This window comes from Fukomys damarensis, unplaced genomic scaffold (assembly GCF_012274545.1).
Source record: "Fukomys damarensis isolate Sample0158 unplaced genomic scaffold, DMR_v1.0_HiC HiC_scaffold_24, whole genome shotgun sequence".
Lineage (NCBI taxonomy): Eukaryota > Metazoa > Chordata > Mammalia > Rodentia > Bathyergidae > Fukomys > Fukomys damarensis.
This window is the reverse complement of record NW_022900936.1, coordinates 46,057,829-46,082,569: the sequence shown is the minus strand read 5'-3', so window position 1 is coordinate 46,082,569 and position 24,741 is coordinate 46,057,829. Positions and strand designations below refer to the sequence as shown.

The 24,741-nt window shown below is 34.1% G+C and overlaps 1 protein-coding gene across 7 annotated transcripts in view; it reads left to right on the top strand.

Annotated features, from left to right (window-relative positions):
* The window catches only part of Senp7 (SUMO specific peptidase 7), a 163,832-nt gene that overhangs the window by 66,641 nt on the left and 72,450 nt on the right, over window positions 1-24,741 (top strand). For 5 of the 7 annotated variants that reach the window (XM_033768182.1, XM_010614766.3, XM_010614749.3 and 2 more), the window contains 2 exons: window positions 7,689-7,886; window positions 15,461-15,655. The exons of 1 other annotated variant lie outside the window; for it this stretch is intronic. In XM_033768182.1, the coding sequence (XP_033624073.1) occupies window positions 7,689-7,886; window positions 15,461-15,655 (393 nt within the window). The remainder of the gene's footprint in view (window positions 1-7,688; window positions 7,887-15,460; window positions 15,656-24,741) is intronic. One more of the 7 variants, XM_033768183.1, reaches the window with a different exon arrangement.

The following is a 24,741-nucleotide window of genomic DNA, read 5'->3' as shown; positions in this document are numbered from 1 at the left end:
GGCATGAGGTCATTTTAGGAGCCAAGAGGTACCAGGAGAATGCAGCCTGTGAGGTGGTGTCACAGCATACTTTAACATGATCAATTCCCTAACACAAGGTGCGGCGAAACTATAGTGAACCAGTAAGATTACAAGTATTGTCACTTAGATAATATTAATTAAAAGGGGATCCAATGGGGAAACAAGTCATGTAGCAAGCATATATGGAATGAGCAAGGATCTTTGGTGGTAAGGGGTGGGTCAGGGATCTTTCCTGGAAGATCTTGGTCCCCCACCCAGGTGATTGATAGCTATTTAGAATATCAATCACTAGTTCCTGATTTTAGAAGGTAAAGTCTACTGTCCATTTAATATGATGTTGACCATTGATTTGTTATACATGGCTTTTATCAGATTGAGAAGGTCCTTTTATACCTATTTTATCCAGTTTTTAAAAATCATGAATGAATGGTGGGTTTTGTGAAAGTCTTTTTCTGTGTCAATTCAGATGATCATTTGATTTTTGTCTTTGTTTATGTTGTATATTACCTTTATTGATGAGTGTATATTGAACCATTCCTCCATTTTTGGGATGAATCCTGCTTGGTCATGCTGTATATTTATTTTGATGATTTGCTGTTTTCTCTTTTCTAATATCTTTTTGAGAAATTTTATGTCCATTTTCATTAAAGAGATTTGCCTGCAGTTCTCTTTTTTTCCTCATTGAGTTTATTGGTACATTATAGGTATACAGTACAGTTACATTCATTATTGGGATCTTGTACCTTTACATGACAGGTCTTGGTTCTCATTTTTTCCCCTTGTCCCTGCCCTCCCTTCACCCCCTCCTCCCCTCTCCCTGCAGTTCTCCTTTTGATTGGATGCTTTTCTGGGTTTGGAATTAGGGTAATGCTAGCTTTCAGGAATGACTTCGCCAGTTCTGTTTCAGCTTTTTTTCTTTTTGGCTTTTATATATTAGTTTGAGTAGTACTGCTGTTAGATCTTGACTGTGGTTTTTATAAGTTCAGAGCTCTGAATCCTTTAGAGTTGGACTTTCTTGATTGGAAGTTTTTTTTTTAATTACTGGTTCAATTTCATGATCTGTTACTGGATTATTCAGGGATTTTTATATCTTGTTTCAGTTTTGGTAATTCATATATATCTAAGAAACTAATCAATTCTAGATTTTTCAATTTATTGTAGTTCAGGTTTCCAAAGCAGTTACTGATAATTTTTGGATTTCAGTGGTCTCTGTTGTGATTTTGTGTATTTTATGTATTTTTTTTTTTGTACTGGGGATTGAATTTAGGTCCTTGAGGAATGGCGCTCCTGAGCTAAATCCCTAGCCCTATGTCTAATTGCTTTGAGTGTTTTCTTTCTTTTTTGGGGGTATGATTTGCTAAGGATTTGTCTATTTTTGTATTCTTTTGAAGAATCAGCTCTTTGACTCATTCACTTAACCTTTGTATATATATATCTTTTTTCAGTTTCAACTTCATTAATTCTCACTGATATGTGCAATTTTTTTCTTGTATTAGCTCAAGATATGGATTTTATTTTTCTAGAACTTTGAGGTACATCATTAATTTATTTGGAATCACTCTTATGTTGGTGTTCACAGCTATAAACTCCCTTCTTAGGACTGCCTTCATCGTGTCTCAGGTTCTAGTATATTGTACTGGCATTATTGTTTTAGTCTAGGAACTGTCTTAATTTCTTCCTTGATTTCTTCTTTGATTGATTGATTACCCAAGAGTATATTTAATTTTCACCTGTTTGTGTTCTTAATGTTGCCATTTATTTCTTGTTTCATTGCCCCATCATCTGATAATATGCATGGTGTAATTTTAATGCTTTTAATTTTCTTAAGCATGCCTTATAGGCTACTGTGTGGCCTTTTTTGGAGAAAGTTCCATGTACTGCTACGAAAAATGTGCATTCTCTTGTAGGATGGAACACTGTAGATATCTATTAAGTCTATTTGTTTGAAGATGAGCTTCAACTTTAATATTTCTTTGCTGATTTTTTGTGTAATTGCTGTCTACTTATGATGTGGGGTATTGAGTTCCCTCACTGTAATTGTGTTGACATTTATCTAACATTTTATGTCCAATAGTGTTTATTTTATATATTTGGGTCCACCAGTGTTTGCTGCATATATGTTTATAATTGTTATCTCTTCCTCTTGAATTGTTCCCTTAAGCCATATGTACTGAACTTCTTTGCTTCTTCTGATGTGCTTTGGTTTTATCTTAAAATAGCATTGCTACTCCTGCTTGTTTCCACTGCAAGGAATATTGTTTTCTGTACTTAGATTGTTTTTAGTCTGCGTTTCTTTTTGGATTAAATGTGTTTCTTGTATACAGCATAATGTTGGGTTTTGTTTTTTGATCTGTTCTGCCAGTCTTTGTCTATAGATTGGGGAATTGAGGTCATTCACACTGAGCTATTATTGAACAGTATTGATTAATTCCTACCATTAATTTTTTTCCTGTTGATTTTTTTTCAAAAACACTCCTGCTATAGTCTTACTTTGTCTCTTTTAGTCATTGCATTACACTTTTTGGCATTTTGGACTTCCTTGTCTTTTTCTAAAATATCTTTGGGAATTTTTTTGAAGTGCTGGTTTGGTGCTCATTAATTTCTTGAGGCACTCTTTGCCATGGAAAGAACTTATTTCTTCATCAGGAATATGTCAGTCTGGGTTGGATGTTGTTTTCTTTTGGGGCTTAAAACACTTCACTCTAAGCTTTTTTGTCCTTTTAAGTTTGTGTTGAGAAGTCTGCTGTAATTCTGATGGGCTTATCATAAATACTTTATTGCTTCTCTCCAGCAGCTTTTAAAATTTTGTCCTTGTGTTGGATTTTTGGGATTTTGACTATAATATGTTATGGAGAACTTCCAGCTTATGGCTATTTGGGGTTCTGTATGCCTCACTCATATGTATGTTAAACTCTTTCTCATATTTGGAAAGTTTTCTGCTATTATTTCTATTAGTGGTTTTTTAATACCATTTATGATGTCTTGATTTTTCACTAATTCTAATTAATCTTAGGGTAGTCATATTTGTATTCTTCAGTGGTTATTAGATCCATTTTTCATGTTTTCTTGTTTTTAAGTTACCTCAGTATAAGTTTACTTGTACCATTCCTATCTTCTAGTTCTGACACTGTTCTCATATTGGTCATTTCTGTTGCCCATAGTTTCAATACGATTTTTAATCTCTTTGCTTTCTTTTTGGTACTTTCTCATGGACTCTAAATCTTTTTTTTGTTTGTTTGTTTGGTTTTGGGGATCGAACTTGGGACTTGTGCTTGCAAGGCAGGCTAAGCTAAATACCTGGCCCGTCTTTCATCATTATTTTGTAATTTTCATTGTAGAGGTCTTTCACTTCCTTGCTCATGTTTATTTCTAGGTGTTTAGTTTTTTTTTTTTAACCTACAGTGAGAGGAATTGGTTTCACGATTTCTTTTTTAGCAAATTTGTTATTGGTGTATGGAAAAGCATTTAATACTTTTAAATACTTTCAGGGTGTGTGTATCTTTACTGCAGAACTTTCTGATAGGAAGCATATTTGTTGGCTTTTTTTCACCTAGCCTTTCGGTCAGTGTATCATTAGAGAGTATATTCTGTTTGCATTCCAGATTTTATTGGTATGTAATTACTTTTGTCCTATTATTGATTTCCTCTGTTTTTAATGCTCTGTTTTGTTCTTCCTCTATTATTCATCTTTGTGCTTTAGTAGTTTGCTATATTGATAATTATTTTCTATTTCTCTTTTGTGTATTTACTGTTCTACTGAAATTCTACTTTCGCATGCTGCATAATGGTATTTATCCTTCTTTGCTTCTATATACAGGACTTGGTTAAGCATCTTTTTTTTTTGTGTGTGTGTGTGTGTGTGTGTTTAAAGATAAGTCTTGCTATATATCTATTCCAGGGTGGCCTTGAACTCATGGTAATCCTCATTCCTCAGTCTCCTGCATGCTGGGATTACAGGCATGTGCCAGCATCCCTTGATTAGGCATCTCTTTTTAAAACCTGAGTTGGGAATGATGAATTTGCTCAGTTTTTGCTTGCCTTGGAAGTTCTTTACTTTTCATTTCTGAAGGACATCTTTAGTAAGTATAGTGGTATTGGTTAGTGGTTGTTTTCTTTTAGCACTTGGAATATGTCATTCCTTTTTCTCATGGGCTGTAGTGTTTCTGCTGAGTAATCTGTTCTTAGTCTCACGGAGGATACACAACTTGGTTCTTTTCACTTTCAGTTTTTAGAATTCATTCTTTGTTTTGTCCTTTAAACAGTTTTATTGTAATACTTTGTTGTGAAAATCTTTTCTGCTTATGTTTATTTACGGGTCCTATAAGTCTTCTTTGTTTGGGTATCTGCATCTTTGCTAAGGTTAAGGAAATTTTTGCTGTTGTTTCATTGACTAGGTTTTCTGTGCCCTTATGCTTTTTTCTCTTCATGTAATACTGAAATACAGTGTTTTTTGTTTAATGATATTCCAAAAGTTTTGAATGTTTCCTTCATTCTTTCTGCTTTTTCTTTTTTGTCTGACTGAGATATTTCAAAAAACCTCTTTTCAAGTTTAGATACTGTATTCTTTCTCCTGCTTGAGCTAATCTATTACTGAGGCTTTTAGTAGTATTTTTTTAAAAAATTTGACTTACTCAGCTTTTTCCCAAGATTTTTGTGCAGTTCTATTTCAAAATACCTTTATCCTGAATTTCTCATTCATGTCCTAAACTGTCTTCTTGATTTCATTAAAGATTTTAATCTCTGTTGTCTTGGATCTCATTGAGCCTTTTGGTTTTTGAGACAGGATCTCCCTTTGTACTTCAGGCTGGCCTTGAACTCAAAGCGATCCTTCTGTTTCAGCCTTGAGTCCTCGGATTATAGGTGTGTACCACCATGCTCAGCTTCATTGAGTTATTTTTATAATCATTCTTATAAGTTGTTTTGTCACGCATTTTATCCATATTGATTTCTTTAGGATCTGTTGCTAGAAAGTTACTGTGTTCTTTTGGAGGAGTTGCATTATACTTATTATTTTTTTTCCTCCTGTGTCTTTTGCATTGACATCTGGTGGATCAGTTATCTCTATCACTTTCTTGGGGTAACTTTATTAGTAAGCAGCTTTTTGTTGTGAAGATACATACCTTGTGTTGTCCATTTTGTTTACAATATTTGCTTTGCTTCTAGTTGGGTACTATATCTTCTTTGGCTGTAATTAATGACCATAGCACAGTGCATACTGTGGTGAGTTAGAGAGACCCACTGCCTCTTTAGGTCAGGCAAAAGTGTTGAAACTCCAGCTTCACATGCAGGTATGGTGTATATAGCAGTGTGTATAGGGTGCTCACTGTGTGACCACTCAGACAGAGATGTCTCTAGCCAGGTGATCAGTTTTTTCAGGTACTGTGCTACTTAGGAAATGCCTTGGGAAGTGCCAGTAATAGTGAGGAACTTCAGGCATTTGTTCTGTAACCAGTCAGTCATATATGCCCAGGTGCTGCATGGGAGGGGCAGTGGTATAAACCAAAGCACCCAGTCTTGTCAGCAGTGAGTGGTCAGATGTGGTACAATGCTACTATACAGATTTCAGGTTTCTGATCTAAGTGGGCTGTGAAGGACTGTGAAGAATGTGAAACTTCTCAGTAGCTCAGACTGACAGCATCCACACTTGATAGTTTTCTGTATTCTCCCATTTATCTTTTTCCCTCTGTCCCTCCACTATTGATCTTGAATGGCAGATGCTAGTGTGTTTTGTTTGCATTTCTTTGCTGTTAACCCCAGTCTTTGAATCTTACAAGATTCTAGTCTCTCTGTTGCTGATTTCCAGTGTTCTTCTATGGGATATGGGATAATACAAAAATGCAGCCCACCTTAAAATGCAGCTTGATACTTTGGTTTGTTGTGGAGGAGGTGAATGTTGGGAATCTCTATTCAGCCATCATGAGTCCTAATTCATGCATTTTACATGTACATTTTGATGAATTTTAATAAGTGTATACCCGTCATGGTATACACAACTACTACCACTGCCACTGGTGCTGGAATATAACCAGAGCCCCAGAGAGTTTTTCATGTCCTCCATTCCATTGGTCCTCCAACCTTCCCCCTACAAACCCAGGCAACCAAATCATCTATTGTGTGTCACTGAATATTAAGATTCATCTTTTTGTTACTGAGGTTTTGGGGGTGCTGTGGGCTCTTTTCAGAGATTCTTTCTAGCTTTTTGTTGTCCTGAACAAGACATGTGCAAAAGGTAGTGAGGGATCATATTTATTAAAGGTAGAAAATGACAGGGTCTCACTATGTAGTTGAAACTGACTTGGAACTCACTATGTAGCCCAGGCTGTTACAGCTATCCTCCTGTCTCAGCCTCCGGAGTGCTGGGATTAAAGGCATGCGCCACCATGCCCGACTTTTTTATTTTTTTTATTTTTTGGTACCGTGGATAAACTCAGGTCCTTGCTCTTGCAAGGCAGGCAGTGGAACCGCTGAGCTAAATCCCTGGCCCTATCACGATTTTAAATAAATAATGAATTGAGTTATTTTCTGGAATGTAAGTTCAGTGAAGGCAAGAACTCTTGTTTGTTGCCGAGTTTCTAGATCCTGTCAGTACAGTTCCTTTGCTAGATGTTCACTAAATATTTGTTGAATGAATTATTAATTCATAAAGATGTCACTCACCTCTTTATTTTTTAAATTTAAACCTCCTCCCCCTAATTCAACATGATTGGAGTTTCAAAGCATTCCATAGAAATTCTTAGGGCTTGTTCCCCTCTTCCTAGATCTCTTGGGATATGTCCCCAAGTAGCTGCTGCAAGCATGTGATTTTTTTTCTCTCTCCTGTTTAATCTTGAAAATATGTGAGCATTTTGCTTTTTGTTTCTAATATTCTTGTGTTCGTTAAACAGACAAGCAAACAAAAAGCACCTAAAACATTGAACAGGTAGTAAAATAGACACTTTTCTGATTAAAGATTTCAATTATTTCTCATTTGACATTGTTAGAAGTCCATTTAGTAATCTGTTCAACTGTTGCAGTAACTATATTCCATAATTCCAGAGCTAAACATAATTTTTCAAATGTTGTCAGCATAGAGATATTTTGATTGAACAAATAGGCAAAATATGATGAGACAAAAACCTAAAACTGCATTTATCAGGCTTCCTTTTAAGATTGATACATTAAGTCTTTTAAATTTATCCATTTTAGAAATAAGGTAAATTAAATCTCTATCTTAATACTCCATTGATTTAAGATTATAGATGATATACTATTTCACTCACTGTTTTAATAATGTTTTCTGAATCAGCACATTCAAAAACATTTTTAGTGCAGAAAGAGGTTATATCTGTGATAAGAAGCACAGATTTATATTGTCCTTACACTAATGGTGTGAATAAACATGGATAGGTTGCCAGGAATCCATAGCTACATGTGTGTGAGCACATTTGTAGTGTGCATGAGAGACTTCTGAGGAAAATCCCAGTCCAAGTGAAATAGGCCTTACTTTGTGTATTTTGGGGAATGGCTAAGCATTTTTTGTTTTCTTACTTACCATATTTCTACTCTTAATTGCTTGAAGAACTGAAATTAAGAATTCTTGCACATATTTATTTGTTATAGTTTGTGGTAAATTCATGTATTATACAACTTTTAGTACCATATTTATTAATTATTTATGTGTGTAACAGGCAACTCAAAGTTATGTTGACGAATGTCCTATGGACCGATTTAGGACGAAAATTCAGAAACACCCTTCCTAGAAACCATCCTAATTTATGTGACGCCAACAAGGTGCAATCAGACTCATTGCCTTCGACTTCTGTTGACAGCATAGAGACATGTCAAAAATTAGAACTTCTTCACCAAAGCCTTAAATTATCTGAAAGGTATGTTGTTCAGTATTGGTTTTGTTTAACTTACCACATTTGAAATCATATAAATCCAATACTCTAAAAATAAGATAGTTGGAAATGATCTTAAAGAAGATCTGCATATACTAGTATGCACTATTCTAAAGCAAATATTGTAGCTTTTAATATTAATTCACAAAGTTAGATGATGGTTCTGGACTTCTTTAAGTGGACAGACATGGGGTTACATTTAAAAACAAGTCTCAGTACATTTAACTTCCTTTATAATATTTTAATTCATGTGTAGGAATTATTTTATAAAATCAATATACATATACTGTATATACATATGTATGTGTATATAAATGCATAAACACATTTGTATGTATATAAGTATTTATTTTTAAAATCTTAGTTTATTTTTATTATTTGGTACCAGGGAATGAACTCGGGACCTTGTGCTTGTGAGGCAGGTGGTGGCACCACTGAGCTAAATCCCTGACCTGTATTTCTAATTCTCTACATCTTTAACATACCTTTTAAATGTTATTTTATCTGGATCTTTAACTTTGTGAGATTTCTTATATTTTACATTTAAAATTTTTTTTTTAATTGAGTGTATTGGTACATTTTAGGTATACAGTACAGTTACATTCATCATTGGAATCTTGTACCTCTACGTGATGTATCTTGGTTCTCATTTTTCCCCCTTGTCCTTGCCTACATTTTTTTTTTTTAAAGAATACTAAAATATCGCCTCCAGGTTTTTAACAATAAATACTCATTTTAATTTTGACAACTAACAGGACCAGTTTTGTTTTGTGTTTTTAAAGGAATTGTAGGTGGAATTTGGAGCTGAAATCTAGAAATTAGCTTTAAATATATCTCCACTTAGAGTTTTAACCCTTACATTTTTTTTGAGGGGAGAGAACATATTTCATTTTCAGTTAGAATAACTTGGTAATAGACAGCATTTTGATAATAATGGTCTGGAATCTGAATGACAGTATTAAGAGCTTTAATCCAAAACCTGAACAAAAACTGCTAAGTTTGAACACAGCTACTTTTAAAATAAAAGTATAATTCTAGAGCCAGGCGTGGTGGCGCTCGCCTGTAATTCCAGCACTCGCGAGGCTGAGGCAGGAGGATCGCTTTGAATTTGAGAACAACCTGGGCTACATAGTGAGTTCCAGTTTAGTCTCAACTACATAGTGAGACCTGTGTCTCAAAACAAAACAAACAAACAAACAAAAAACAAAAGTATAGTTCTATCAGTACATGCAAACATGGTATTTATATTATTTTTTAAAAAGGTAAAGTCATAAAAAAAAGCTTAGCTTTTCTGTACTAGGCCATGTTAATGTAAGTTTAATTTTCTAAAACTCAATTTTGAAGTCAGTTTACTATCAGTAATCTATGAAACAACTTGCTTTCATTTTCCTGGATTCTAACAGCTTTCCTCATCAGTGAATGAGAACTAATTTCTAACTGTGCTGACAGATCTAAATAAAGGACTAATGACAAGAATTACTGTAATGCCTTTCTTCTTATGAAAAGAAACTTTATCTAACTCTCCTCCAAGTGCAATAAACTCATCAGTCTCCTCATCCTATGACTGACCTTTTTGAATTAAACAATGTAGTGTTCCATTTTCTCTAAAGAATAGTTTTTCCCACCAAGAATTATTGGCACTTAAATTACATGTTCATGAATTTAAAATATAATGTGAAGAGTTACACTAAAATTCTAATTTTTTTTGTTGCCTTATCTCAATTTGGTACTAGAATTCAACTAACTAGACCTTTTTCATACGGCTCAGGTCTCCTAAACTTATTCCAAAATAAGGACACAGTCTTTATTATCAGACTTGTTCTTGTTTTTATATCCCCTTATTATCTGAGTGAATGACTTGCCCATATACCCAGTTTTACACATTAGAACTTGGAAATTTTCCTTGACTCCTCTTTTTCTTTATCATTTATACCATAATCATTTACCATGTCTGATTAATCTTGAAATGATCTCTTCATCTTTATTGTGTTTCTTAGCTGAAGCCCAAATAACTTTATGTCTGTATTACTATCACATTAACTTGATTGGGCTTCCTGTGCAGAGTCATTTTCTTCTTTGTTTATTCCTTATATTTTTTATATAACTGTTCATTCTAAAAGTCAGATCTTGTCACCACTAGTTCAATATCTTTCTGTGACTTCATACACCTTCAAGATAGAGTTTGAAATACTTGTCTTGGAACATAAGGTCCTTAATGATTTTCCCCTTTGCCTTTTTCTCTCTAGCCTTTTGTCTGTCTATTCCTCTAGATTTTACTCTGTTTTTCAGATATAGGGAACTATTGGTAGCTCACTGAATGTATAATTCTGTTTATACATTGTTGTCTTGGAAACAATCTCATTATTCTTTTTACTGATCATGTCAATTTTGAACATTGAGTTCATATATCACCTTTGAAACCCTTCCTTGGTTATACCTTTTGTGCCTACATTTGTTCTCTCTTTGTCTTGATAAAGAGCTTGTTCATTTATCATAGCACTCATCACACTGTATTGTTCTTTTCAGTTTCTCTATCTCTCTGACAGTAAACTTCATAAGGGTAGGACTATATTTTATTTCTTACATTTTCTTTTTTCTAGTACAGTACTGGGCACATAATAAATACTCATTAAATGTTTGCTGACTAAAAGAAAGTAACTGCTTTTCACCAGAGTTATGCCTTCAGATTCTCAGACTGATATATATTTTCCTCTATCAGAATGAATTAATTTTAGTGACTGCAAAAAAAAAAAGATATGAGAAAGGCTTGACTAGGGAAGTTGGAGTATTTTTGGGTAATGGCTCTGGACAGTAGTCTGAGACTTGCTGTTTGCCTGCAATAGGGAATTTAGATTTTCTTCAGTCTGCTTAAATTTGACATGAATCCTTGGCTTATTTTCATTTAACTAGCAAGGCTTTAAGTATTTCAGAAACATAAAAGGAAGAAAATTTTAGTTTTGCTTTTTAATTTTATTTTAAAAATTTATCTTAAAATTTCATGTAAATCAAAATTACTAATTCAGTCCTACGGATTAGACATTTTATTTGTATTCTGGGATCTAATGTTAGTGAATCAAATATCTTGAGTTTTGTGTATGGACAGTTTGGCATTTTGGTTTCTGGATGATACTAGGAGAAAAACAGAAAACATAGGGTTTAAATTAGTCTTACTAAAGGGTAAATAAATTTTTTTTTTTTTTGGTTTTTTGAGACAGGGTCTCACTTTGCAGTTGAGTCTGACGTGGAACTCACTATGTAGTGCAGGCTGGTCTCAAACTCATAGGGATCCTCCTGTGTCAGCCTCCCAAGTGCTGGGATTACAGGCGTGTGCCACCACGCCCAGCCATAATGTTTGAAATGCTAGGTGTTGTGGTGCCCTCCTTTTATCCCAGCACTTGGAAATTGAGGCAGAAGGATTGCCATGAGTTTGAGCCTTGCCTGAGCTATATAGTGAGACCCTGTCTCCAAAAGAAAAAAGGAAAAAAAAAATCAAACTAGCAGTATATGGATTGTATATATATGTTTAGAAAATAATGGGATTAGTTAAGGTATTCTTTGAATGCCTTTGATTTTTTGAAAGGAAGCTATAACATACGTTCCTGTGGGTCTTAGCTCCATTTGTGGTATACATGCTTTCCTGGGAGAAAATTTCTAGATATTTATAAATCTTGGTCATCAGGCAAGAATGATCCTCTTACACACAGATATAAAACTTTTGAGAAGATAAATTTTCTCTTGTGTTCATCAATTTGTACCAGAAAATAATTTTTTTTTGGTACTGGGGATCGAATTTGGGTCCTTGTGAGGCAGGCGGTGGAACCACTGTGCTAAATCCCCAGTCCTGTACCAGAAATTTTAGAGAAATATGGATTCAATATAACAGTATTCCTTTAAGAAGAGTTACTTCCAGGGCCAGGGATTTAGCTCAGTGATGTCGTGCCTGCCTCGCAAGCCCAAGGTCCTGAGTTCGATCCCTGATGTTGGTGGGGGAAAGAATTACTTCCTGGTATTTGGAATTTCTCTAAATGGTCTCAATATATTTTATTCATTTTTTTCTTAGTTTGTATGTTTTTAAAATTTTAAAAGAATTCCATATTCCAAATATTCTGATGGTAAAACTTTGAACACTATAATAGTCCTAAAATTTTAAAGCTAGTAATATTCTACTTAAGTGATAATTCATTTACTTAAGACTTCGCCTAATAAAAGGAAAAGAGCAAATTTAGAAAATCTATGAATTTAAGAAATTATTAAATATTAAATGTTTTTTCTCTACAGAGCTTAAGATGTTGATTTAAAGGTGTATTTTGAATTATACATCTGAGACAAGAGCAGATTTATGAGAACTCTGATATTGCCACAAAGCACAATTTTAGAAAGGTATTAATATAGAATTTCAGCAAAGTGAAACCAAGTTAGTATTTTTATTATATTGCAATTTTATTAGCAGCTAAAATTTCATTACCTTAAAGATATGCTCTTGAAGTTAAGTTGTATATTAATAGCTCTATTAGTTTTAATAAGTTTTCTTCCATTTATTAAATTATTTATATATAATTCTTACTTTCCTCCTATGTGGGGAAGGAACATACAATTTGAAAGAATAACCATGTAGAGGCATAAAAAGTGGCCCTACTTTTCAGTCCAGCATACTTTTTTTTTTTACATCTATCTGCATTTCAAAACTTGTTTCTACTTTAGATTAGTATGTTTATGATGTTTTGAAGTATGATATCATAATATTAGTAAACAAATTTAAATACTTATTCATATTATTTACTGGTATTATTTCATACTTAGGAAGATGAATTGGTTGGACTCTATGAGATGACAACTTTGTTTCCTTCAGTCCTTTTAGAGTGAGATAGTATGAGAGATAAAGTACGTACTTTTATTTACTTCAATTCTTTGTGAAAATTTATAATTTTAAAAAATACTGCTTAGTGCTGAACATTGATGGCAGTACTAATTTATACAGTAGTACTCCAAAAGGCAGTTTAGGTTTATGAATTTATCACTCTATACATTTGTTATCTGCAAGGTTGTTACACAAAGCTGTTTGTTTCTTTAAGGTGCCCAAATTGGATATGTTGTCCATAGATGATGGAAGGTGTTGGAGCTATGGCTGTGAGTTGTAAATAGTCATTGCAAACTGTTCAGTTACACATATTTTTAAAAAGATGGTATTTTGATCAAGATTGGAGAGCATAATCACAACATTTAAGCACTGTCTCCCCTCCCACTTTGCTTTATCTTTCTTCAAAATGTAGCGGCAAAATAAGAATGTTCAAAATGGTGTGATCATTTATTACTCAGAAGAGAATTATTTTGAAAAGGTCCCCTTTTCTTGCTGATATTTGAACTACTTTTTCAGTTAAATTATTTTTTTCAACATTTTGTACAGGGCTAGTCTGTTGATTCTAATTCTTCTATTGTAGAGAAAAAACTTATTTTAGAAACCCAACATTTGAAAACATATTTGTTATGTTATTTAAATATGCATAAAAGGATGCTAAATGATGCTTGACATTTCTTTGATGTGTCTTATATGCCCACAGTTTTCTCTTTACTTAAATATTAGTTTTTTTTGTTTTTTTTTGTACCAGGGATTGAACTTGGGTCCTTGCCTTTGCAAGGCAGGGAATGGAACTGCTGAGGTAAATCCCTGGCCCAGGTGTTTTGATTTTTAAAGAAATGAGAAAAATATTAGACTTCATTAATAATAGAGGATTATAGAAAAGTTATCAAATCTTAAATTGAGTTATCAATTTAGTATATCAGATTCTTTCATCTTTTAAAAGTAAATAAACTGCATAGCGAGACCCTGTCTCAAAAAAAAAAGGGAAATAAATGATGGAGGGAGGGGAAGAGAAAAGGAACTAAAATAATTAAGATGTGTGATATGCATGTACCAACTCCCCATAATGAACATAATCATTATGTATTGTAAGCATGTATTAATAATAAAAATTTTGAAAAGTAAATTTAATTACATTAAATATTTTTTTGGAGAAAATGATCCTAAGTCGAATTTTCTTTCAACCATAGCTGAGTTTGCTTTAGTGATTCATTTCATAGTAGTACATAGTTTGAGGTCAGGTGAAAGGAATCTTGAACTTCTTACTGCTCCTTATTGTCATTTTGAGATAGGATCTCACTATGTAGTCTCAGCTGTCCTTGAACCGGGTTTGTATCTCAGGCTGGCCATGAATTTGAGATTCTCTCTTATCATTACTTAGCCTTCTGAATGCTGGGATTATAAGCATGCACCATAATCCCTACTTTTCAAATCTAGAATTTTTAGGAGCATTTTATCAGGCATCACATACACAAAGCAGACAATATTAAATAGGATCCTTTCAGTTTAAATCATGCAGAGAGGAAGAAAATATCTCTATGCCTTCCTCACAAAGGGTACACTTTTTATCTTCTTCACAAATTTTGAAGTTCAGGGAGCTATATTTACTGTTTGCCTTTGTTTTTAGATCATATGTATTATTTAATCATTGTAGCATTTTTAAAATGTTGGTCTTGCTGGAAGTGGATATTCCCAAGGATTTCTTGAGGCATCTGTAGAAAGGAGGCTGAGGCAGGAGGTTCTGTTGAACCCAATAGTGTGGACCAGGTGGGGCAACATAGTGAAACATTCACTCTTAAAAAATATAGGGCTGGGGATGTAGCTGGGTGGCAGAGCACTTCCCTAGTATGTATAAAGCCCTGGATGATATCCCCAGGGCTGTAAAAACAAAGACAAAAAATATATAGTAATGAGTTTAAAAAATCACAGTGTGATTTGGGCCAATCAATTAAAGATCATAAGTAGTCTCCCCAATCTGGTGGTCTTGTAGATCATAGGATTTGTGTATAATAGTCTTAAGGATATCATTATTGTGTATCATTTGTTCAAAATAGAAATCCAAAGACACCAGCCTTTATATACTATAATGCACTTGATAGAGATAGCACTGACACCAGAAAGTTTGTAGTTTTAAAAATATGCTTTAATTTTTTAAACATTTAATTTATTGACTATTTCCTTGGTACTATTATAATATTAGCATGTACATTGTCACCAGTATATCTGCTGTTTCGTTTATGAAATCTCTGCCTTTTCCATAGGTACAATCTGAATAATGTTGTTTCTTGTTAGATTTAGCATCTGTCATTTCTTTAATTACTTATCAAGGACCTTTCTGTTAAATGAGAAGAACAAAGATTTCTTGAATAGGTTTGTAAAAATTTGTGTTTTTAGTAAAGATTGGAAAAGAAAAAGCCTTTTTGAGAAAAAATGGTTAAAATTATAAGCACTTAATAATAGCATCCATTAGTACAATTAAAAACATAATGGAATGCTGTAATTTGTGAGAAGTGCACTAGAAACAAATTTAAAAAGATGGTGTTTATCCAAAATTTTGAGTATTCGTGTGTTGATTTTTAGGGTGCTATAGTTCTGATGACTGACTTATGCTAAGATGACATGTTTGAAAATTCAGTTTCCTAGAATACATTTTTTATTGAAAACTCCAGTATAGTACAGTGTTTGTTATTCTGTGTGACAGGATCCCCAGAGTTATATTGACGAATGTCCTGGGAACGGAGTTAGGAAGAAAATATATAAAGACCCCACCTGTAACTGAGGCCAGTTTGAATGACACAGACAACTTGCAATCAGAGCAACTTTCTTCATCATCTGATGGCAGCCTAGAATCTTGTCAAAATCTAAATCCTCACAAGAGCTGTTTTCTATCTGAAAGGTATGTTCAGTGATAACTTTACTCAAAATAAGTATTTATTCTCATGACACATGCGCTCCCCCCTGTTCTTTTTCCACACATATGTTGACTGCTAAATGTGTGATAAATTGCGCTCTGATGGCTGGTATGACTTTTCTCTCCTGGTGTCTGGAATGGCTATTTGAACCAATACTCATGGCTAATAATGAGTTTCAAAAGTACTGGTTAACATTTTTGAGTTTTGGAAAAATGAATGCAGGCACAGAATGAAAATGTGGCTATTTCATTCATATAAGTATCCCAGTTCAGTTGTCTGGTATAATTGAAATCCATTTCCTTGGTATCCTCTTCCTCCCTTTTCTCTGTTCTGTCTCTTCTTCCATCTTCCATCCATCTATCCATCCAGCCTTATTCACTGTGTTTATATTCACATTCTGGAATTGTGCCTGGCACATAGTGCTCAGTAAATACTTGTTGGCTGAATGCATTCCTCACAAAAACGGTTTGAGATAATGGAATTCCATGAGCTAATTTTGTTTAGTGTGCTTTTAAGAGAAATGCAAATCTGAAGTTGCCTTTGTTTTAAGTAAGGAGAGGATCCTGTATAGCCTGGAAATAACAATCTGTAGAAAAAGCTAGGGGATGGTCAGTTAAAAAATCTACTGGATTTTTTTCTTTTTGGAAGTACTGGTTATTGAACCGTGTCTTACATTGAGCTACATTCCAGCCTGTTACTTATTTTTTGTTTTGAGAAAGGGTCTTGCTAAGTTACCCAAACTGGCCTAGAACTTGTAATTCTCCTGCCCCCGTTTCGTAATTGGCTAGAATTAAAGGTGAGTGCCACCACTCTAAGGATCCTACTAAAATTTTAATCTTTAATTTGCTTGAATTCCTGAAGCTTCTCTTTATTTTCTGATTTCAGCCTGTAGAATAGTTTTTATCTCAGTGAAAAATTTATTGGTTTAACCCCCCCCCCAACTATGCAATAGTAACTTCTGGTTTATATTTGGTTTGTGAGTTCAATACATTAATTATTTATAGTTGTTTTCTTAAAGGTTTATGATAAATATTATCTTTTTCAGCTCTGTTTCTTGTGAACTTCTGAAATTTTCTCTTTGGAAACAATTTTGTTTCACTTATGTTCTACTTGTTAAATTGTCAGTAATAATTTTAACTTTAATATTTTTCTAAATTTGTCTTCCCTGAAAGTGAAAATTTGCCAGGCCTGGTGGCACATACCTTTCATCCTACCTACTTGGAAAGCTGAGACAGGAAAATTGCAAATTTGAGGGTGGCTTGGGTAACTTAGTAAAATCTTGTCTCAAAAAAAAAAGAGGGGGTGAGGTGGGAATTGGAGGATGTAGTATAGTGCTAGAATGCTTGATTAACATACTGCAGGTCCCTTGCTTCAAACCTCAGTACCAAAAAAATTTTTTTCCCCTCAGTGTCATTATTCATTTACTAAATTTAATGTATAGAGATATTAGAAATGGATATACATTAATTATATTACAGTATAGGTTTTATTTCTGTTTCTTCTAAATTATAAGTTCCTTAAGATAAAGGTACTGTGTAATGTCTTATTTGTATTTAAATGCCCAGCAGTAAGTTCAATACAGACTGAATTTTATGTACTGGCTTGCATTGCATTTAACCTTGAACTTCATTTTCCTGACAGTTCCTGTAAAAAGTGAAGTAATTTTGAATGCTTTTTTGGCTTTGCCAAATTGTTTTTTGGTCTTTAAATTCTCATATAATAGTTCTTTGTGAACATAAAATATTGACACAAATGAAAATGCTGTTATTGAAGATACTTTGTGTAGAAAAACCTTATGATGTTCTATTGCCACAGAATTCAAATGATATCAGTATACATTCATGCTCCTAGGAAAAATAGCACTATTGTAAGGATTCTTTGAAACTGTCAAATTATAATCTGTACTTTTTAGGCTTTATGCTGGCCTGGAGCTAACGATTCATAATAATAGTAGATTTAATCTGAAACCTAGATCTCAAGTTCTTCGTAAATAGTTGTGAAATTTCTAGGTATTTTTTTTTATTGAGTTTATTGGTACTTTTTAAGTATATGGTAGAGTTACATTCATCATGGGGATCTTGTACCTTTTACATGACAGAGCTTGGTTCTCATTTTTTTCCCCATACCCCTGCCCTCCCTTCACCCTCTCCTCTCTCCCCTATTTTTTTCACCCTCCCCTATTTCCAAAGACTTTGTTTCCATTTGTTCCTTTTCTCATATTTTTTCTTTTCCCTTATTTCCTTTCCCCTACTCTTCCCACTTCTCCTACACCTTTGGCTCTTTTCTTCCTATTTCCCATTATGAGTTATACAATTTGGATCTTATTTACACTTTTGGTTTTTTACACCAGAGAAACTATTTGATATTTACACGTGTGTCTTATTTATTCCACTTGAATATGGCCTCAGTATGCATCCATTTTTCTGTGAATGACTCTGTTTCTCATTCTTTTTTTTTTTTGAGACAGGGTCTCACTATGTAGTTGAGACCTACCTGGAACTCACTATGTAGTGCAGGCTGGTCTTGAACTCACAGTGATCCTCCTGCCTTAGCCTCCCTAGTGCTGGATTACAGGCAGCTTGTTTTTCATTCTTTATGCCTGAGTAGTACTCCTCCATTTTATAAAACAACCACATTTTCTTTATCCAGTCCCCACCTGATGGGCAGTTGGGCTGTTTCCAAATTTTACTTATTACAAACTATGCCGCTAAAAACATGGGTGCACCTATATCACTGTGGTATGATTCTTTTAATTATTTTGGAAAGATATATAGGAGAGGGATAGCTGGGTCAAATGGAACCTCTAATCCTAGTTGTTTGAGGTATCTCTGTATTGGTTTCCACAGTGGTTTCAACAGTCTGCACTTCCAGCAACAATGGAGAAGGGTTTCTTTAACTCTCCACAGCCCCTCCAACATTTTTTTTTTTTTTGGTGTTTTCTTGATAGCAGCCATTTTTTCTTAGTTGAGGTGGAATCTCAGTGTTTTCATCTGCATCTCTCAAATGACCAGGGACGTTAAACATTTTTTCATATATTTATTTTCTGCTTTTACTTGTTTGTCTGAGCAATTTTGAATCAGGTCTTTATACTTGGGGGATCTGATTTTTTTTAGTTCTTTATATATTCTGGATAGTAGTCCTTTGTCTCAGTAACAGCTGGTAAAAATTTTTTTCCGCATTGTAGGTTGTCTCTTAGCTCTATTGGTGGTTTCTCTTGCACTGCAGAAACTTTTTAATAGGATAAAATCCCAGTTGTTGATTCTTTGTGCAAATTTCCATGCTGCTGAAGATTTGTTCATAAAGTCTTTTCCTATGCCAATGTCTTCAAGAGTTCTACCTAACTTATTTTTGAGCAAGTTTAGTGTTTCTGCTTTGATATTTAGATCTTTAATCCAGTTGGGTTGTAGTGTAGTGCATGGTGAACGATAGAGGTCTAGTTTTTTTTTTTGGTACTGGGGATTGAACTCAGGACTTTGTTCTTTCAAGACAGGCGACAGCACCACTGAGCTAAATATCTGGCCCGGGGTCTAGTTTTAACTAGAGTTGAAACCCAGTTTTTCTAACACCATTCATTAAAAAGGCTATCTTTCCTCCAGTGAGGATGGTTGGCTCCTTTGTGAAAGATGAGGTAGCTGAGTATGTCTGGAGTTGTTGGTTCATCTATTCATCTATTCCACTGATCCTCCAGTCTGTTTCTTTGCCAGTACCATGCTGTTTTTAATACAGTGGCTTTGTAGTATAGTTTTAAGTTGGGGATTGTTATACCCTCTGCCATGTCTCTGTTGCCTAGAAAGCCTGTTGCTATTCTAGGTCTCTTCTGGTTCTAATGAGTTTTTGGATAGTTTTCACTAGTTCTGTAAAATATACTGTAGGGATTTCAAGAGTTATTGTATTGAATCTGTATAGCAGTTTTTGAAATATGGCCATTTTCACTCCTACACAGGAGTAAGGGATTGTCTTTCCTTTTTCTTATATCCTCTTTGATCTTTTTTTCAGGTGCTTTGGTTTTCAGTGTAAAGTTCTTCTATCTTCATTAGACTGATTCCTACGTATTTCTTTTTTCTTTTGGATGCTATTGTGAAAGGAATTGTTTCCTTAATTTCACTCTGTGAGTCTGATATTTGTATACAAGAAGGCTGTTGATTTTTGAGTGTTGACCTTGTATCCAGCTATGTCAATTAAGTCTAGAAGTCTTTTGGTAGTTTTTTGGGTCTTCTATGTAGTGTCATATCATAAGCAAATAATGAAATTTTAACTTCTTCTTGTCCTATCTTTATTCCTTTTATTTCTTTCTCTTGTCTAATTGCTGTGGCTGTTTCCAGAACCATATTGAATAGGTGTGGTGATAGTGGACATCCTTGTGTTGTTTCTCATTTTAGTGTGAACGTTTTTGGTTTTTGACCATTTAATATGATATTGGATGTTGGTTTTTCATAGATAGCCTTTATCAGGTTGAGATAAAAGCCATCTATTCTAATTTTCTGTAGCATTTTTATCATGAATGGGTGTTGAATTTTGTCAAATGCTTTTTCGGCATCTATTGAGATGATCATATGTTTTTTTATCCTTGACTTGGTTAATATAGTGTATTACATTTATTGATTTACATATGTCAAACCATCCTTGCATCCCTGGGATAAATCCAGCTTGGTCAGAGTGTATGATATTTTTGAAGACCCTGTGTATTTTGTTTGCCAGTATCTTATTGAGGATTTTTGCATCTGTGTTCATTAGGGCAATTAGCCTATAGTATATTTTTGATTGGGTCTTTCCCTGGCACCAATGAATTTGGAAATAACACTTCCCTTTCATATACATTGAAAAGTTTAAAGAGTAATTGCAATAGTTCTTCTGTAAATGTCTTGTAGAATCTAGCAGTGAAGCCATCAGGACCTGGGCTTTTCTTTGTTGGCAATGTTTTGTTTTGTTTTTTTTAAATTTATATTTTTTATTGTTGATGAAAGAATTTTATTATGGGCCTTAGGGAAATTTTTGCATTCTACTAACAGAAAAAGCATTTTCCACACATTCTTGTTGGCAATGTTTTAATTATGTTTTCAATTTCACTGAATGTAATTGGGTGTTTAGACTTTTTATAACTTCTTCATTCAACTTTGGTAATTCATATATATCTAGTAATCTGTTTCCTCTGTAATTTTCATTTTATTATAGTACAGGTTTTTAAAGTAGGTATTGATTCTCTGGATTTCTGCTGGATCTATTGTGACTTCACCATTTTTCTTCCTAATTGCATGAATTTGAGCCTTGTCTTTCCTTTTTTTTATAAGGTTGGCTAAGGGTTTATCAATTTTATTTATTGTTTCAAAAAACCAACTGTTCAATATGTTGATTTTTTTTATATCATTGTCTTATTCTCCATTGCATTAGTTTCTGCTATGATCTGTATAATTTTTTCCCATGTGCATGCTTTCAGTTTGTCTTGCTCTTCTTTTTCTAGGAGCTTTAGGTTCAGCATTAGGGTGTTTATTTGAGTTGCTCTTTTTCCCTATATGGACATTTACTTCTATGAATATCTCTTGTAGAACTGATTTCATTGTGTCTCATTGATTCCTGGATGTTGTATTGGAATTATCATTTAATTGTAGAAATTTTCTAATTTCTTTAATTTCCTCTGTGACCCATTGGTTGTTCAGCAGGGTGTTACTCAATTTCCATGTTTTTGTGAAGTTCTTGTGGTTTCTTATGCTATTGTTCTCCAGTTTAATTGCTCTATGGTCTGATAATATACAGGGTATAATTTTTAATTCCTTTGCATTTACTTAAACATGTTTTATGAGCTAGGATGTGGTCTGTTTTGGAGACTGAGCTGTGTGCAGTCGAAAAGAATATATCCTGATCTTGTGGGGTAGAACACTCTGTAGATGTCTGTTAAGTCCATTTGTTGAATGGCTTGGTTCAGTTCTGTTATTTTGCTTGTTTTTTTGTTTTGTATTTTTTGAGACAGGGTCTCACTATGTATTTGAGACTGACCTGGAACTCACTATGTAGCCCAGGCTGGTCTCGAACTCACAGTGATCCTCCTTCTTCAGCTTCCCGAGTGCTGGGATTATAGGCATGTGCCACCAAGCCCGGCCCAGTTCTGTTGTTTCATCGTTGATTTTTCCTTTGGATTATCTCTCTATTTGTGACTGTGGGGTATTGAGGTCCCCACTACAATTGTATTAGTTCTTATTATGTTTTCATATTCATTATTTGTTTTGTATAGTTGGGAGCATTTGTATTTGGCACAATATTTTTATGATTGTCATCTCTTCCTTTTGGATTGCTCATTTTACAAGGATGTAGTGCCCTTATTTTTGTCTCTCTTAATTAGTTTTGGTTTGAAATCTACTTTGACTGCAAATAAGATAGCTACCCCCGCCTTCCTGTCACATGGAGAATTGTTTTCCATTGTTTTACTTTCGGTCTGTGAATTTCTTTGTTAATTAAATAGGTTTTTTGTGTATAGCGTATTGTTAGATTTTACTTCTTAATCCATTTTGGCAGTTCATTCCTTTTGATTGGAGAGGTGAGGCCATTATAATTGATGGTTACAACTGATATGTATTGACTTTTCATTGTCATGTTATTTTCCTGTTGTTGGCTCTTTTATTTTTTATTTTTCCCCTTCTCCCTCTAATATCTTGTCTTGCATGGTGTATTTGCTCTGTTTGGCCATATGGTGTTGTGACCTTTATTGTCTTTTTCTAGGATATTGTTTAGAATTGTTTGGAGTGTTGGTTTGGTATTTATGTTGTTTCTCAGGTGTTTTTTTGTCATGAAGTATCTTATTTCCCCATCAATTTTGAAAGATAGTTTTGCAGGATACATCTGTCTAGGTTGGAGGTTGTTTTTTTTAGGGCTTGAAATACTTCACTCCAGGCTCTCCTTGAAAGGGTGTTTGTTCAAAAGTGTGTTGTGATTCTAATGGCCTTTGTTTTGCGTTTGATATCTTTCTTTTCTCTTAACTGCTTGTAGTTTTTTGTTCTTTTGGATTTCCGGGATCTTGATTATATATGTCCAGGTGTAGATTTTTTTTGATCATGGCTAGTTGGAGTCTTGTGTGCCTCACTTATCTGTATGTCAAATTCTTCCCCTCTGTTTTGGAAGTTTTCTGTCATTCTGTGAACAGTTTTAAATGTCATTTTTACTTTCTCCTGCTTTTTTATGGACTCCTGTCAGTCATGTTATTTTTCTTTTGCATCATCTAAGAGTTGTGTCTATTTCTCATGATCCCTTACTGTTTTTAAGATATTTCTCTTTTTATGGTCACTGACCACAATCCTATCTTTTTTTTTTTTTTTTTTTTTTTTTTTTTTTTTGGTACCAGGGATTGATCTAAGGACCTTGCACTTGCAAGGCAGGCAATGGAACCACTGAGCTAAATCCCCAGCCCCACAATCCTATCTTCTATATGTGAAATTCTTATCTTCACATTTGTTCATTCTGCTGCAAATGTTTTCTATAGAGTTTTAATTTCCTGGATATCTATTTGAATATGTTTCATGCATTACATTTCTTTCCTATGTTGGGCCTTCAGGGTTTTCATTTCTTTCCAATGCTGGACATTCATGGTCTCCATCATGGTCCTGAGCTCATCTATTTTTTTTTTAATTTGTTTCTGTTCTAGAGTCTGTAATCATATCTTTCATTCTGCTCACTCTCTGTAGTTATCTGGGAAATTATTTTGTTTTGAATTTTTCTACAGCCTTCCTCACTCATCTGTTTTATTACTTCCTGTGCTATCAGTTCAGGTTGTCCAGATGGTTGACTGTTAGACTTTTCCACTTCGTTTCCCTAAAAATTTACCTTTGGTGAGATTGCTGTTTGTGTTTGTTCCTTGTTTAAATGTCTTCTCATATTTATTTTTGTTGTTAATACTCACATTGGTTTAATTCCTGGGTTAATACTTCGATCTTCCAGATGTAGTTGGTCTTTAGGTTTTGGTTTTCTAATTATTCTGAAACATTCTCATTTTCATAATGTCAGGAGGGAGAACTGAAAAGGAAAAAGAGAAGAAATGAAAAAGAAAGAAAAAAGAAATTTGAGTGAGTACAGGAAAAGGAACAGAAAGGGAGAGAAATGGAGACCGTTGGGGGGGGCAGAAGAAAAGTAAAAGAGGAAAAAAGGGAAAAATTGAGAAAAAAGAAAAAGATAAGAATTTTAGAAATGATGAAAGAGAAGAGAAAAACATTAGTTTGAAAATAAAAATAAAGGGCCTACTTCAGGGTATGCCTCTGCTGGCACAATAGACAGTGTTTGCAGGAGTGTAGAGACATAAGTCTCAGTGAGCCAGCAGATGTCCCCTGAAGGTTGGTCTGATTTCTGATTGCAAGGCTCAAGTTGAGATCTCTGACCTCCTCCGGACCGCCATATGCTGCTGGGCTCCTCCACTTCTTTTGTTTTTATTTTTCTTATTATTTATTCTTGCTTTGTTTTCTCATCTGGTTAGACTTTTCTCTTTCAAATAGCGTTCCTAGTTCAAGCCAAAAACATGTTCCATTTTATCATGCTGAAACTTATACTGATTAAACAATTATCCTTCCTTCAGGCCCTGGCAACTTGCCTTCTTGTTTCTCTGAATCTGACAACATAGAATGCTCTTATATGAATTGAATCATGGTATATGTCTTTTTATTGTGACTGGTTTATTGCTGTTTTCATAGCGGCTTCAGAGTTCTTCCATGTATATGTCATATTTCTTTCATTTTTAAAGCAAAATAATCATTTATATGTATGTACTGCGTTTTGTTTGCATATTCATTTGTTAATAGACATTTGGGTTCTTCCACCTCTTGGCTATTGGTACAGTAAACAAATGTGTACAAGTATCTGTTTATATAACTATTGTAAATTCCTGTAGGTATAGACGAAGAAGTCAAATGGCTTGGTTATATGACATTTCTTTTTTTTTTTTCTTTTTATTGAGGTTATTGGTACAATCTAGGTATACAATACAATTACATTCATCATTGGGATTCTGTACCTTTACATAATAGGTCTTGATTCTCATTTTTCCCCTTGTCCCTGCCCTCCCTTCACCCCCTCTTCCCCTCCCCATTTACAAACA